Below are 16,958 nucleotides of genomic sequence, written 5' to 3'. Positions count from 1 at the left end.
CTCATGCATGGAAGCCCTTTTGTTATCACGGGCTTAAAAGTAGCTTCTGCTCGAAATTTCCAATTGCAACATTATCACACGAAAAGATAAAAACACAGGTCGTCAGGTCGCTCTTGTTTGTATGCAAGGAAATTTTAGCTACATTTCCACGAAAACATAAACTACCACGTATAGCTAACGTAACGTAGTAAACGGTTAAGCGCTTTATAGAAAAGTTTCATCTGAAATCTACCCCCACGCACGTGTGTTGTTCCTGTGCATGGTTACAATAATGGTTGATTGTGTAGCGAGCAGCTTAAATTCGTTTCCACGAAACGGAATGATCCTCCCCAGGGGGCTCTAGAATTGCATGTCCCTGGCGTTCCAAGGCCATGTTAAAGCACACCCGCTCTGCGCTGCAAACAAACAGCAACAAAAAGAATATAATATAATCCCTCGCACAACAGAACCGGCCAAAACGGCACCGCCCGTCCATCATGTCATGTGTTTGCCCGAGGGGGGGCAGAGCAAAGCAGAGTGGGTGAAAAGTTCTACCAGCTGCACCATCACATCGCATCTGAAAGCTCGCACCATTGTGCGCTGGCACAGTGCCAAGGCGGAAGAAAACGTGAAGTATTATCGATTTACGACCAGGTCGCACATAAAAGCGCTCGAAGGAAAAGTGTCGTGGTCCGATTGAATACACCCTGCCGCCCCGGAGCGTTGAGCGCGCGGTAACATTGGGCGGGACGGGGCAGACGGCGTGTGAAACGGAAACGGATAGATCGTTATCGTAATACTCTTTCTTTTGCCCGTCACCCGTATTGTAATGGTGTGTAGCCGTTTTGTACAGCGAACATCAGATGGATTATATGGAACGGATATTCTGATCATTAGTAGACGAATGCCACCGATCGCCAGAATACCTTTCTAGTCCCGTGCTGAATTGACTCGTTACACACAAACTGCGGGCAGTGGCAGGGTGGGTTCAAGATGTGCTGGAGGGAAATGCGGTTACTGTTGCTTGGCGAGAAGAAAAGGCACAGAGGTTTGTTAGATATGAATACATTTTGAAAGCTTGCTGTGCTATGTTATTGCTTTGGCTCGATGGGACGGGTTTTGGATGACACAGGAACATTATACCGTGCGACAAGTCCCTGTAGAATCGATGGTCGGGTGCAAGAACAAAAAGGACGGATGGAACTGAATGTAGCAGCGTGTAATTTGCATTGTTTTTATGTATCGTCAAGTCAAGAAAATGGTTTAACATTTTGATAAAGGATCTCTAGAGCAAACTTCAAAAGCCTTACATTTCTAATATTATTATAGAGATACCAAAAAAGTTGAAATGTGATGTGTTTTCATAATTGATTTATATATGTTGACAAAATAGAAACGGAAATCCAATGTAGCTTCTTCTATTGCATCCATTTTGGCGCAACAACCTACATGGTCATGCTGATCTAAACCGGATTTCCAGACATTTATACCGGGTTACTAATAGCATTAGTACCACGTAGCTAAATGAGACGTACTTAAGAACAGTCAATGAATTTGGAACAAGCTAAAAAAATCGTTTACTTAGCAAATTCGTGCTGGACCGACGTGTATAAGTCTGCTGTTACAGTCTATTGTATGTTATGTTGATTTTATTCGAAGAACGTATACATGTTTAAAGACATATAATTGCAAGTTTCAACATTCATGTAGAAACAAATTAAATGACAATAAGGTGTTTTTACCATTATTTAATCAATGCCATTAAATGGGCTTGAAAGGTCAATTGCTTTACACATAATTTACTGAAATAATTCCCTTTGATGCTATTTTGTGTATTTTGTATATTTGTGATGCAATGTTTGCTATACGTGATCTAAACGAACTAATATCGATCCTAAACTAAATTACAAGCTTATTTAAACTCATAAAATTTGCTACCAAAACTTCTCTGTAAAACCATCATTTAAAATCAGTTGACACACAGGGTACGGTGGTTGAAATAATTGAGGATGAGGAGGATATTGAAGTTCGGTGTTATTAGATTTAGTTCAACTTTATTATTTTTATATCTGTTTCATATTTTTCTTTTCCTCGTTCTGTGATATTTTTATATTTACTTTGACAGAAGAAAAACGATAGACTCGGGCGATCATTTGATTAAATATATCGATGGAATGAAGGGAAGGGCTTGAAAACAAGGAGTGAGTTTTTTCTTTTCTGAGAATAGATGATCCTTGTCCTTTTGCATCCTTTTCTCCTGTCCCACGACATTCGGCTCCGTCGCTTATTGTTCCCCCCTTGTTTTTGGCACTGATAGACCGAAATCTATTGGTTGTATTATTTTATTTTAGGTCATGTGTTTGGCTCCAAAAACGCTATCATAGGAAGCATTTATCTTCGTAAAGCCAGCAGCAGAAGTAGCAGCAGCAGCAGCAGCAGCAGCAGCAGGAATGAGAAATTGGTTGCCCAGCTTCGATTGGCAATGATTGCTTTGATCGTGGGGAGCGGAGCAAGCGCACGGGTGTACATCCTGTACGGATTGGTGCTGATACCTCTCCCCTGATAACCTTTGCCGCAGCGATGGGCTATTGGACATTGGACGATAAAACAAAGCGGTGCGCTCCACTTTCACCCATTTTATTGAAGAGATTATGAGCTAAGAGAAATAAATTGCTTCTTTCCGGTGGCACGCCAACCAGCACGGATGTGAAAAGAGCTGATTCAACCACAAACAATCACCGGTGCAGGCTGGCGCTGCTGGTCACCCGGTTTGTAGTGTGTTTCTTTTATTTCTTATTTTTTACCCCCAGTAGCAGCCGCCGATGCCATTTCCCTTTGATCCGGCCGCTTGCGTTTGGCTTCAAGGGATAGGATTTGGTTTGAGTGGTGTTATGTAAGAGGGCGTCTGATAGAATTTGGTAGACATTTTCCACCCGTTATTCCAACGACTGTGGAATATTTTGTTTTTTTTTCTCTCTCCAATGGTTCCGGCATTTCAATCCGGCCCCGGGTGTGCCATGTATCGGCTGAAAGTTTTATCGGATCGGAGTTTTTTGTGTTTAGATCGGACCGCCCAACCCGGGTTGATTCAGATTCGCTTCGGTTGTTTCTCGCACATCATCAAATTTTGAAGAAATCGCCGAATAAGAAAGAACCCACATCTAGCGCAACGGAGAATCGAAACCGTGAGACCAAAGAAAACAAAAAAAAAGCAAAGAAAAAAGGATAGCTAGCGGACCGACCTCCTTAACAAAGGGGAACTTGTCCCAACCCCGGAACATGCTCATTGTTTTTCCGCCACTGTCAGCATGATATTGCAGGCTTCTTTTTTACGCTGGCCCGATCCGGCCTTTTATGCACGCTGTTCGGGGCGAGAAAGAATGGTGTTGAAAACGAGAAGAACTTTTCTCGCAAAACTATTAGCAATTCAAATTTTGTGCTGCAGCCGGCTACGGTCACAGGTTCATGGGAATGCGCAACGGCATTGAAATCGAGCCATTGAGGCTTTTGTCTACGGTCGGGCACGGTCGGTGGGACGGTGACGGTGGCGTTAGGATGCCGGGCAGACGAGTGGGAATGGCGTATCGAAATGCCGTTTCTGTGTCGATTCGTTAAGCTAAATTTATTTACGTTTCATGCACTTGGCATGGAATGGAGCCGCTAAATTGGAGCGAGATTGATACGGAGCGGTGTGGTAAAACAGCACTTTTGCTTCTGATTAAAATTAAGCTACGTAGGTTGTGTAATTTAGGGATGAGTTGATAAAATGAGGGTAGATATTGAATGTGGTGTAGATTTAGAAATTACAAAATTACTACGAAATGCAATCTAAATAGAACATCCTAATTAATTTAATCGATGGTATTTGAATACGTGTATTTTCAAATTCATTCAATAATATACTCTATTTGAAGCGTTTCTCGCAAAACTATGATTCATTCATTCGACTGTCGTGTACGTTTTCGATTGTTCTTAATATTTGCATACTATTTGTGGATTCACGACTACCGTGTTTAACATTCGCCGTACCTTGAATGTTTTAAAAACATCTTCTATATGGTGTTAACGTCGTACGCGAACATGTCGGCCTATACAGGCTTGCGAGACTTTACAGGGTTTCGAATCATATAATGGACTACTTGATCCACTCGGTGGAATGTTTGAAATGGTAAGGGGATGTTTGCAACGTTGCTATGGAGGTTTGCATGCATACCTATAGTTTGATGTGCACATACAGTTTGATGTGCATGCATTTTTATTGTTTGTAGGAAATAATATTTCAGTTGTAATTTGAATTTACAGTAAACATTCTTCTATGTTACATTCTCTACGCTACTATTTTCTCTCTGCCGCGATATATTTCCTAATAATCAAATATAATCAAATTACCCCCTTCTTTAATTACCCTCATTACATCTGATTCAAAGAACCAGCCTGGAATCACTGGGCTACCTTCAAACCTTCAATTTTTCAAACGATTTATTCCAATGCTTTGAACACACGCTTAAGAATCTTCATATTTAAATACATCAGAAAATGTTGATGATGTGAAGAAATAGTAGAATTTAATGTTGAATCGGATTGGACGTAGGAAACAGTTACATAGTGAATAGTTATTGCGAATAAATTTTATTACAGATTAATTACAATTTATTTCTAACCGCGCGGCTACACGAGGTGAAATATACAGCGAAATGAACTATTTGACAGGCGAAATATCTGACGGATAAAGCATCACAGCAACCAGCTGATGTGCAATGTAAACAAATAACGTGCACAAAATCGTAAATAAATCCATTAAATAACTTCAATATCGAGTACTTCGTCAATTTTCAGTCAACAGTTCATAAATTCTTCTAATTAGGGAATGTTCTACTTATGAATATAGTATTTTTAATAGAATTTCGAAAGCGGATGTTGTGTCTCCCCCAACCCTTTAGCTGTACCTGTCAGATATTTCACCTGTCAAATAGTTCATTTCGCTGTATATTTCACCTCATGTAGCCGCGCGGTAAGGATCCTAAAACATGTGTTGCTATAGTTATAGCTGGATAGCTGGATGCAAACCTCCATAGCAACGTTGCAAACATCCCCTTACCATTTCAAACATTCCACCGAGTGGATCAAGTAGTCCATTATATGATTCGAAACCCTGTATTCAGTACCATGCAATCCTGGCTACATGGGGGAATGGTCCATTCTATATTTGTAATCACGATGGACATATGATTGAGTCGTAGGAATTGACGACTGTACCACGGGACCGTCCATCGTACCGATATCTGGCTAGTAATGTCATGTGATCGAACACGCGCTAGCCAGGGCGGCCTTCCAACACCGTTACCGTGCAACCGGACACATGGAGACGATTTCACTAGCGTGAAAAAATAGCCAAAATAAACATCACGCCTAAATGTATGTACCCAGCTGTTATCGTGTACGGTGCGATGACATTCGTTGAAATGCTAAAATTTTCACGTGCCCACACATGACGTGAAAAATTCGCCGTACATCTGATTGTTTTTGTATCGACCTGTCATCGTATAGTATCGAGTGTCATCGAATTTGGCAGCACGCTTCACGGCGCAACGCTATTTGGTGGGATGTCTGGTTGCACGGTTTAGGTAGGTTACGTTTTGCCGATGTAAGCTGCACTGAAGAGAATTCTTTTCGAAGTGGTCTGTTCGGTGCTGGGGATTGAAATGGAAGTGTTGGGGCAAAGAGGCCTTACCTTGGGTAGTTGGACACTCCATACTCATGAATTGACTAGACTAATATTTGTGTAGGACGAATCAATCACTGATGGTATTATGTATGCTTAGCTTAGGTTGCGGGCGTAGATATTCAACAATATGTCTTGATTATGGAGGAACTGGTTGTTGAAAATTGCAAAAATATGGTCCATATGTAAGGTCATACAACTGAACGACTTTAGTACGAAATTATAACTTTGTAGTACCTATGATTTGTGTGAGTAATTTGTGTTAATAAAGATAAGGAACGTGAAACAATTTCAATAAAACAAATACATACACAATCAACCCGCCCCACTTTTGCAACAGTTCGTATTAAAAACAAAAACTGCACACACACACACACACACACACACACACACACACATAAGCACACCAAAAGCACTGAACCGTCGGGTGGAAAATCAGTGCTTCACCTTTGAAGTCGAAGGTCTTTTATCTTTCCATGTGGTGCCTTTTACTTTCATGTCCTTAACCCCGACCTGGGTCTGGGCTGAACCAAATATACAAATTTGCCGTTTGCGTTTTCAACAGCCCCAGTGCACTTTTAGTTGTCCCTTGTGTGTGTGTGTTTTTTTTTTCTCATTCGATTCCCTATGGCGGAGAACTCGCTTGTTCCTTTCCGAGTTTGGGTTTGGCGATCGCTTTTCCAACGTACGTGTGTTTTTGTTTGATTTATGTAGCCGTTGCTTCGGACCGGCGGTTCACTCCCCCCCCCCCCCCCCCCACACTCCCTAGCGACTCGCCCGACTCTCGTTCACCCTGTCCCACGTCCTTCCAGCGCAGTAGGGAAGTAGGGCGTCGAGCTGAAACGAACGAAACCCTTTTCGCAGAGAAATTGGCCATCCCATGTTTTAGACCAGGCGCGCGCGCGCGAGCGCGACGTTGAATCGTGATTTCCGGCAATAGTACGGCCGGCTGGGCTGTATTTTTTGGATGGCACGACACTTGCTAGCTCGTCGCCGCCACATGCGACACTGGTCGTCGTCAGCCGTGTCCCCGAGTCCCCGGCACCCGTGTTCGGTACGGGCTTGACGTTGATTTATGTCGGGCAAATGGTGCCATTTTGTCGGTCGCATAATGGAGCAAAACCTCACCTTCCATTGTACCGTGTAGCCGGTGTGGCCGGGTGTCGCGGTAGCCCTAGCCCTAGCCGGAACGATTCCATACGCTAATGCCAAGGGCAGGGGCAATAAAAAGTTATGGGCTTGTTGTTCGTACGGTGGCCGCTGGCCGTTTTAACGCGCGCAACCCGCCACCCGCCGTGTGTTTCGCTTTCGTACACTTTATTTTATTTTGCCATCGAATCGTATAATTTTTAATTAATTTTCCAACACGCCGTCCCGTGTGTGCGTGTGTGTGTTTTTGTGACCGGTTTTAATTTATGAGACATTTGAATTATTATTAGCATATTCATAATTTTTAATTTTCTAGCTGCATTTACAACTAGCCACTTCGTCTAGGAAACAAAGCAGAAACTGAAACGATGCATTGCGTGATGGTGATGAGCACTGTTGTTAGAGCATTAAAATGGGACTCTCCCTCGCACAACGATTGGGCTGTTTAATTCGATGTTTTTGTTTTCTAACCTAATCCTTTGCCATTGCCCTTTTTGACTCTATTTTTTTTAATTTCTCTCCCCCTTTTCCGAAAACCATACAGATATTGAAAACATCCCGGTCGTTAAATACGTAGCCGTGGCCGGCCGGAACGTTACCATCAGCTGTCCTGGAGTGAACGAGCACTCGCTAATCGATACGCTCATTTGGAAAACCACACAAACCGTAGCCGAGTACGTTAATGGGTCGCCGCTGGTAAACAACCCGAGGGTAAGCTTTCCAATCTGCTCGATTTAACTGTTTTCTGTGCGTGTGTAGATGGATGTGGGAGAGGGTAGAGCGATTTTTTGTTGGCTTTACCCATCAAACAGCACTATGGAAACTGTTAAACTACAATCAAACAAATACTACGGTGCTAGCGCTCTACGCTTCGTTTGCTGCGTTGGAGTTTAAGCACCAGCGAAGTGAAGTGCGTTGCTACACAAACCTAATCACTGCGAACCAATATGGAGGTGGTTGTTTGCTTAGAGTTGTTGAAAAAAAAACTCGAATGAACCTACATGTCATTCAAATTACTTCCTATGGTTCGGTTAGAATCGTGTCTTGATCCGCACTGTTTGCATTTAATCAACTTAATGAGCAAATTCTATGTTTGCCCTTGTGCAACATTTTGTGGTACAACATATTTATTCATCATATACAAACAAGATGCACACTGTTGCGGTACGTTCAAAGCTGGATCTTCCCGGTAGCTGCACGTACCTGTGCTACAAACTCGGTGCCCCACACGAACTCGGTGCACAAAGTCACTCAAACTAGAAATTAAATTTTGCAATTTCGACGATACTATCATTACATTCTAACTGTCGCTGCACAGATCACGCTGCTGCCGGGCAACTTTAGCTTGCACATCAGTCCAACCAGCTCGGCCGATACGGCCGAGTACACCTGTCTGTTCAACGACCGGCACAGTCCGGAAGCGATAGCGGATCTGCTAGTGCAAGGTAAGAGTTTCATCTCTCATTCCCGTTGTTTTTCCTTTATTTTTGTGTTTTTTTTTTGCTCTCTTTCTTTCTGCACATAGCAGATTGGTAAATTGGATGCCATATTTTTACCTCGCCCCTTTTTACAACGTTCCCGTATTTTTTTTTCTCGCCCGCTCACAGACGTGCCGGATCCACCTGGGCGACCGCTGGTGGTAAGCTTCACGTCACGTTCCGTCGATTTATCGTGGGCCCACTCGCAGGACGCACGGAACGCACCGGTTACGAATTTCATCATCGAAACAAGGTAAATATTGGTAGAGTCGCTGCTGGTTTACCGATGCAGGAGGGTTCTGCAAGCTGACCGGGTGCCCCCATAGTGTTACTTGTCCCAAATGAAATGTCAAAATTTTAGGAGACGCAGGGAGCATTCGGTGTTCTCTTCTCTTTTCTTTTTCGTTTACCGTGTTCACACTAAGATCAAAGCGGGTCGTGCTGGAATGAATTTTCGATTTGCAATGCGATAGTATGAGTTTTTGAAAGCAAACTAAGCTGTCTTTCGAAGGGACGGTACATTTATCGGGCGTTTGTGGGGTGTACAGCTAGGGGGAATAGAAAGATACCCTTCACACGTGCCCACACTAACGTGCGCTTGTCTTTGGCAGGGTCGGTGAAAATGGAGACTGGAATCAGGTGCCACCGATCTACACTAAATCACATCTAACCACGTACCAGGTGACGGAACTGCTACCCTTCACCGTGTACAGCTTTCGTATCATTGCCGTTAATGAGCTGGGACATAGTACACCCTCGAAGGAGTCGTACTATTTCGTGACGCTGCGGGAAGGTAAGTGCAAGGGGGGGGACGAAAAGATTATGCGTTTGCGTTGAATGTTTAAATTGGTTTATTTTGCGGAAGGGTACTGTGGGTGTAGTTTTTGTTAAAATACGAAGGGACAATCGTTTAATTCAGTGGGACAATCTAAGAAGTGTCACACACGTTAAAGCATCACTTAGAATAGTTTCCTTACTATAGTTCCTATATATTGAATCAACTTTACAAGTGGCGAAGGTCAATTGAATGGAATTAAGAATAGTTTTTTTTTAATAATAGGAAAATGTTTAATTTTGCATAGTTACATTCTTAAAGACATCAATTATATCTAAAAGCCAAGAATAAAATTCCATTTGTTGGGCTTTCTATTTATCTATTTATCCGAGAAAAAGTCACATAAATGCGTATAAAGCGTTTTTATTAAATCTACTTACATACAGAAATAGATATATTTGACATATCTAGGGTAAGTGTACCAATTATGGCTTTATTATGCCATCAAGATACGGATTTTACTCTAGCATAAATAATTATTAAAATTTTAAAAGTTTATGTGATTTCTTGTGGCATAAAATGTAAAGAACACGAGATTATTTTTATTTTGACTCAGAGATGGTTGAATTCGTAGAAAATTTCAATTAAAAATTGGATCTAAAGGTGGCTATAGCGTTCCTAGATATTCTCCATAGCCTTACCACTTGTGGCTGTGGGCCAAAACTCGATGGTTTTTAGACTAAAAATCATTTTGTTAAATTTAAATCAAATAATGATAAGTTCACTGCAGGTTAAAACTTGTATGTAAACACCATTGAACAAGTAAAATTAATAGTATCATATCTCCGTTTTCTATCATTGCAATGCCCTAGTTGTAGTGGTTGTAGCCACGCTCAATTAATCGCACATTTGATGGGGCTAATCCTTCTAAATCTATAATCTAAACTCTATCCTTGGGTTCTAGACACAAATTGACTGTTTTAGAGCGAAAATATTGTTCGTTACAGCCATAATTGGTGCTATAGCTACAATTGGCACACTTACCCTACTGTACTTTCAAGTAAAAATCAAATTGAATTGGAAATGAGATTGAAAATTCAAGGAATATTTTATCCTATGATCTTTGATAGTCATATCATAACATTGTTCGAACAAGTTCACAAACACCGTGCACAACTTTCCTAGAAATTAAAAGTTTCTGAAAGCACACTTTATCAGACGGGAAAAGACAACTTCGCGAGAAACAATGCCAATATTGAACGATTCATTCGAACACATTCGAACACTGCACAAATAATCCTCGCTCCGGGAAGGACATGACTTTTCCTCCGAAACAGCACAGCTTAAACACGATTGCCCGGAACATGCTTCACCGTTGTTGTTAACCGTCATGTTGTCTGTAATGGGAAAGTTTAGAGAATTATTTCGTATCCGTTTTGCAAGGCGCCACGCCAACCACGAATCCGCCCGTCTAGGCAAGAAGCAACGCAACCAAACCAAAAAAGAAAACCACAATGAAACATTCCCAACCGAACGAACCGTCTTCCCAGTTTGACGATCTTTGTTTTGGCAACATTCTGCTGCATGAAATTAGCATTTGATGTGCTTCACTCGGCTCTAATTTGCTAAACGAGAAACATTCTTTTGGGGACGTAAAGAAATGCGAAGAATTTTCTTTCCGCAAACCCTCATCCACTAATCGTGGCCCCGGGCTTCGGGCAGGCAACCTGTCTGTCTTGCTGGAAAACATGAGGATGAGGGCGAACAAAAAAAAAAAAAAACAAAATCGAAAAAAAGCACACAAACCTCGCGTACACCTTCGCACGGGCAGCAGCTGAGCCAACTGCTTTTTAAAGCAATCTTTTACGAGCGCGTGTTTTACGTGTTGCTACCGCCCCAAGAAAGTTAATAACAATTCCGGAAACGGTAAGTGTGATTGGCAAATGGGTCGATCCCACACCTGGCGAGGTGTTTTCCGACGGTCCGCCCTTGCCTCTCCCGCCAGCTCGCGTGTGGCGCCATTTAATTACAATTATGGCATAAATTTGCATAAATTAAAACGATTCGCCTTTCGCCGTCGTCGTCGTCGTCGTCGTTGTTGTCGCCGTCGCCGGCAGAACATCGGAACCAGGTACAGCAGCAATGTGCAGCATTTCTTCGCTCTTTTCGCGCTAAAAAGGGGATCCTTTTTGGGGTGCGCTGGGGCCGAAGACTGTTTGAAGGGATTTGCGTACCGTTTAACCCCGGTGTGTATTTGTTTTGACGTTCGTTGATTTGCGAAGCCCCGCGAGCGCTAGCAGTCGGGGTCGGAACTGGAAAGGGGCAAGCAGCGTAAACACACCGACACATATAACACATTTCGCACGGAACGGAATGTTTCGGGGTATCTGCGAGTGTGGTAGGGGATGGTAGGGGTAGATTTTGGGAACGGACGTTCCGCAAACAGCAATTATCGCCGTGCACCCGTCAAAAGGGGTTTCTGTTTGCTGTTTATGCGTTGGCAGGATGGGGTTTTTTTATGGCAGAGAGAAAAAGTTGCTCCCATTTTAATGTGTGCTTTAATTGGGTTTTCCAAGCCGTGGGAAGTTATGTTTCCAAGCAGGTTTTAGGAACGTTTGTGTTATTTTTGTCAAAATATAACGTAAAGAATGAAGTTGTTTATTGTGTTCAAAAGGCTTATTGGAAAAAAAGACAACAAAAGCAGTTGCGATTGAACACAATGCTTGTTTGTTTGTTTTCACGTTGACATTGTTGTGACTTCAAGCCACACTAAGTGGTGCATAAAGTCAAAAATTGGCAAAGTCTCTAAGTCAGTGGTTTTTAACCTTTTTGAAGCCTCCCTTCCTCCATGTGGGTGTATGTCATGAATTTTCCATTCTGGACCGTGCAGAATCCCCTCCCTCCTAAAATTGTAAGAGGAGAATATAATCCTCTCTTACAACTTTAGGAGGGAGGGGATTCTGCACGGTCCAGAAAGGGAAATTCATGATTTTTGTCGATCCGGTTTTTCAACTTCTAAACGTGTCGAAACTGCATTTGTTTCGCATGCAGCATTTTGCCTTGCAGCATTTTATTTTCTCAGTCTCGTTCATTGCCTGTTTCATCATGGACCTTTTCCCACGATCATCACATGTCATTTTAGATGCTTCATCTATTGTATTGAGTTGATCTTGAGTTGGCAAAGCCGTTAGCGCAACAAAATTCAACGAATCGGTGATCGGAATTGAATAATCTTTGCTCACTGCCCACAAATCACTGCAAATTTTAGTTTTTCACATTTTCAACAACATTCTACAATGTTCAGCTACAGCTGATGATTGGATGGTTCATCGTTTTTTTTCGATTCTTCCTTTGATGATACAAATATTCTAGGTATGGGCCATTGAATTTTGTGAAAGTTTGGTCGAAAATTCTACTCCCTACCCCTCTCCCTACAATGTCAAAATTCTACTTTGGGGAGAATTCCCTCCCGTTGAGCTCGCTGCTTTAAGTCTAAAAACTAATCTGTTTCAAAAATGGACTATACTTACAGAATGCATTGTTATGAAGAAATACACTTTCTTCACAATACAATACTTTTTTGATATGTGCAGTCTCAGTTTCTTCCTGTGCAGTTGTTTGACAAGAAAAGGCCTAATATGTAACGTATCAACTAAGTGTACAAAATTGCGAAAAATTCTGCAAACTTGCTGAACAGCGTTGCGAAATTCCTTCCACAGCTATCACATCACACACGCAAAGAGCGGGAGCTATCATATCACACGCATTTAATAATTTAAATTTCCATTCCTTCAATAAATCATCATTATGCTCATACTCCACTCCAGCAGCAGATACGTTACATCCCATAGTCAAACAATATACTTAACATATACGCTTCCCCTGTATAACGCCTATCTTTTACTTATCTTCCATTCTCCGTGCACCGGTACCGATTGAAATCAACGCAACGAAAAATGAATGAAATAAATCAACGATCCACCACCACCACCATCGACGAGCAGCACCGACCGGCAAGCCGGTAACGACGATAGCGCACAACACATCCGCCACCTCGGTGTACATCTCCTGGAAGCCGCCGCCACCGGACACGATTCTGGGCGAGTTTCTTGGCTACCGCATAACGTACCGTACGCGGGACCGGCATCCGGACGACGTGAAGGAGATTTACATTCGCGACAGCACCGTCGAGGTAAGTGATTCGGCTCGAAGATTCCGTCCGTTCCACTCAAACTACCCACGTGCCGAACGGTATCATTGATTGATTTTGCTAACGTGCGCGTCGCTAGATAATTTCGTGTGTGTCTTCGTTTCACTTTTTGGCGACGGATTTTTATCTTTATATTTCAAACTCAGGATTTCACGTTGTGTTTTTTTGGCCGATGGCGCTCCGACCTGACAATCTTGTACAAAATGTAAAAAAGAAAGAAAGAAAGAAGTGTGCATGATATCGTCGATGTAACACGCGTGTCAAATCTTGTGACATTGCCCCATTTCTTAACGTACGCCTATTGTGCTTGGTGTCTCGCATGATGAAGGTGGGAAAGTTTTTGGAGAAGGAAAACGGGAAAATAAAATGAAACCGAACGGGACTGTCATTTTGTTTTCTCCGACCCAGTGATCCAGTATCGGTAGTGAAGCGCTCGAAATATGCGTTCCATGTCCAAGATTGATGGATAGAGAAATTAAAATTGATTTTATTTGAAGCTTTTTGTTTGGAACTTTCCCAAACAAACGTAAGGGCCGTACGAATTGGAAACTGTGCTTTGATTCGGAGGCAAAGTTTTTCTTTGCAAGCACAAGAACATGTCTGTTTGTGTTTAAAATATCCCTTGTCACTGTCAATTGTAATGTAAAAAAAAAATTAGAGTAACGAAACAGCTATGTTACACTAACGAGACACCATTTCGGTGTTTTTGTTGGTTTGTTCCGTACACATGTTGCGATGTGAAAATGTTTTGCTATGATTAATGCGCATCATAAACCAAAAATGAAACCAAACCTGTACCGAACGTTCCGTACCGTGCGCGCACGCAGACGCTTCTGCTTCCGATTCGAGCTCGCAACCTGTGGACCCGCCATTATTATGCAGTTTTCGCTCACTTACGAATTTTAATTTTTCATAAAATATCTGTTCATCTTGATTTACAATTTTCGCTACAGAAACCGAATGCGAGGGCGAAGAAAAAGAAACAGATACACACACACTGTTGAGTAGCGCTACGATTCGGAAAGTAAATCTTTTGGCAAAACCTTTTTTACATGCACTTTTGATAAGATCGCATAAAAAATTAGTTTTATTTGCTTCCGTATTGTTCGACTTCCTTTTTGCTACTGACTTTCCTCTTTCTATCTCTCACACTCTCTCGTTTTGTCGCTCTCATTTCTCTTCTTCTCGCAAATCGCACTCTTTGCGGAAGCAGTTTACCGCGTTCAAGAAAGGCCTATTTACCTTGTCTATAGACCTATATCGGATTCTGCGGTCGTACCTTACACCCCCACCCGTAATCCTGGTCTGGTATCACAGGCCAGTGTTACTTTATATCAACGACCGCTAAATTACACGTCCCTCTTTTAAATATTCCACTTGCAGTTCTTACTAATGCTTGACGGCACCTATCATCTTTAGAGAGTATAACCTCCTCTATAACTCCTCGTATCCATTGTTTTCTGTTTTTTCCTTCTGCTATGAACACTATATCTCCTTTCTTTAAAGGGTTGGACTCGGCGAACCATTTCGATCTATTATTTATGCCTGGCAAATATTCATATATCCACCTCTGCCACAACTGTTCCACGTATAATTGTGATAGCTTATACTTATCGCGAAGCGCTTCTGCATTATTAGGGCTTGCTGAGACCAAATGTGGTTCATTTGGAGATACTCCCCTTAAAAAATTGTTCGGACTTAACGCGTCCGACGATTCATCCGCCACATACGTTAAAGGTCGCGAGTTTACCAGGTCTTCGGCTTCCGTGATCGACGTAAGAAGGACTTCATCTGTCAATCGCTTTCCTTCTTGTAGAACCTCTAAAGCAGCTTTAACAGTCCGCACCATTCTCTCCCATGAGCCGCCCATATGCGGTGTACCGGGTGGAATGAATCGCCAAGAAGTTCGCGCGTTAGTCAGCTCGTTGGCGCATTCTTCGTCGACCGCCTGCATCCGTTCCACTAGTTCCTTACTGGCTGCCTTCAAATTCGTCCCATTGTCTGAAATAAATTCTGAAGGAGGGCCTCGACGGCAGATAAATCTTCTAATAGCCATTAAACATGACGATGCACTCAAATCGTAGGCTACTTCTAAGTGCACCGCACGTACTACAAGACATGTGAAGAGGACAATCCACCTTTTTTGACGACTGCGACCTACCGTCACCTCGATTGGGCCGAAATAATCGATTCCGACACTGCTGAATGGGCGTTGCGTGTTGCTGATCCTTTCAGGAGGTAATGGTGCCATTCTAGGAACTGCCGGCCGACTTCGCTTGACTTTACACCACACGCAACCGCTTACGGTTTTTCTCACTGCTGCATTCATATTTATAATGAAGTAACGTTGCTTAAGATCGTTTTTCACTGCCTCTCGAAAAGCATGTCCATGCTTTTCATGGTACCACTGAATGATTTTTCCGGTGATGGAGTGGTGCCTGTGCAGAATGATTGGAAATCTTAAATCAAAAGGAAGTACTTCTTCATTAATGGTGCGCCCTTCCATGCGCATAATTCCATCGCCGTCGATCAATGGTGTTAGGCGATATAACATGCTCGACTTCTCAAGAGGAATCCACTCTTCTGCTGACAAATTCATGTTATGTCTCAATACCTTTAGTTCATCTCCGAAACATTCCGCCTGAGCCATTTTTAAGAGAATACACTCTGCTTTATAATGCTCTTCTTTAGTTAAAGGAACGTTTAATTTTTTCCAATTTGCCGTGATTATTTTCTTCCGCTGTAGTTTGGTCGCTTTAAATGTTTCTAGCTCTTTCCCATCTCGTCTACGTTTACAATTGGATATAAATCTAATCACACATGCCATAGTGCGAATTAGTATAGTCCATTTTGAGATACGTGTCACATCAATGAGGGGTTTCTGGAGATCTACCTCATGGTACAGGTGAATTGCGCGTAATCCTTCTTCAGTGTTTGCGCCAATACTTGGTTGATTTGGCCATTCTAATTCATTTTTGTATAAAAATGCAGGTCCTTTGAGCCATACTGCTTCCGGATCGAAACACCATTCTTTACAACGTTTCGTCAGTTTATCTGCTACATTTTCATTCGAAGGAGTCCAGCGCCAATCCATCACACTCGACGTTTCCAAGATTTCACCAATCCGGAAAGCAACAAAGGGTTTGTATCGATGTTGGTCGGATCGTATCCACGATAATACGGTACGAGAATCGCACCAGAGAAATTGCTTCGTAATTGCCAATCTATGCATTTTCTTTACTGTGTTCACTAACCTTGCGCCTAGAACTGCTGCGCATAGCTCTAACTGTGGAATCGTACGTTCTTTGATAGGTGCTACCTTTGATTTGCTCATCACCAAAGCACACTGGATGCTATCAAAGAACACGGCTCTGAAGTACGCTACACACCCATATGCAGATTGACTAGCATCCACAAACACATGCAATTGAAGCTCTTTGATCTGTTTTGTAGAAAACCCACCAAAATATGCTCGCGGGATTTTAATCGCTTCGATTTTTGGCATCAATTGTCTCCAATTTTCCCAATTTTTTAGCGTCGAATAGTCGATGGGTTCATCCCAATCGCATCCAGTTCTCCATAACTCTTGAACGAGCATTTTTCCTAACACTGTGAATGGTGTCAGGTATCCCATTGGATCAAACA

General features: G+C 42.4%; 1 protein-coding gene across 21 annotated transcripts in view; it reads left to right on the top strand.

Annotated features, from left to right (window-relative positions):
- Positions 1-16,958, top strand: part of LOC5667581 (protein sidekick-2) — a 31,067-nt gene that overhangs the window by 6,033 nt on the left and 8,076 nt on the right. For all 21 annotated transcript variants that reach the window (XM_061644217.1, XM_061644220.1, XM_061644219.1 and 18 more), the window contains exons 3-7: positions 7,395-7,561; positions 8,169-8,295; positions 8,458-8,581; positions 8,940-9,121; positions 13,108-13,295. In XM_061644217.1, the coding sequence (XP_061500201.1) occupies positions 7,395-7,561; positions 8,169-8,295; positions 8,458-8,581; positions 8,940-9,121; positions 13,108-13,295 (788 nt within the window). The remainder of the gene's footprint in view (positions 1-7,394; positions 7,562-8,168; positions 8,296-8,457; positions 8,582-8,939; positions 9,122-13,107; positions 13,296-16,958) is intronic.

This window comes from Anopheles gambiae, chromosome 2, assembly GCF_943734735.2.
Source record: "Anopheles gambiae chromosome 2, idAnoGambNW_F1_1, whole genome shotgun sequence".
NCBI lineage: Eukaryota > Metazoa > Arthropoda > Insecta > Diptera > Culicidae > Anopheles > Anopheles gambiae.
Note: the sequence above shows the minus strand (reverse complement) of the source record. Positions and strands in the feature narration are given on the sequence as shown.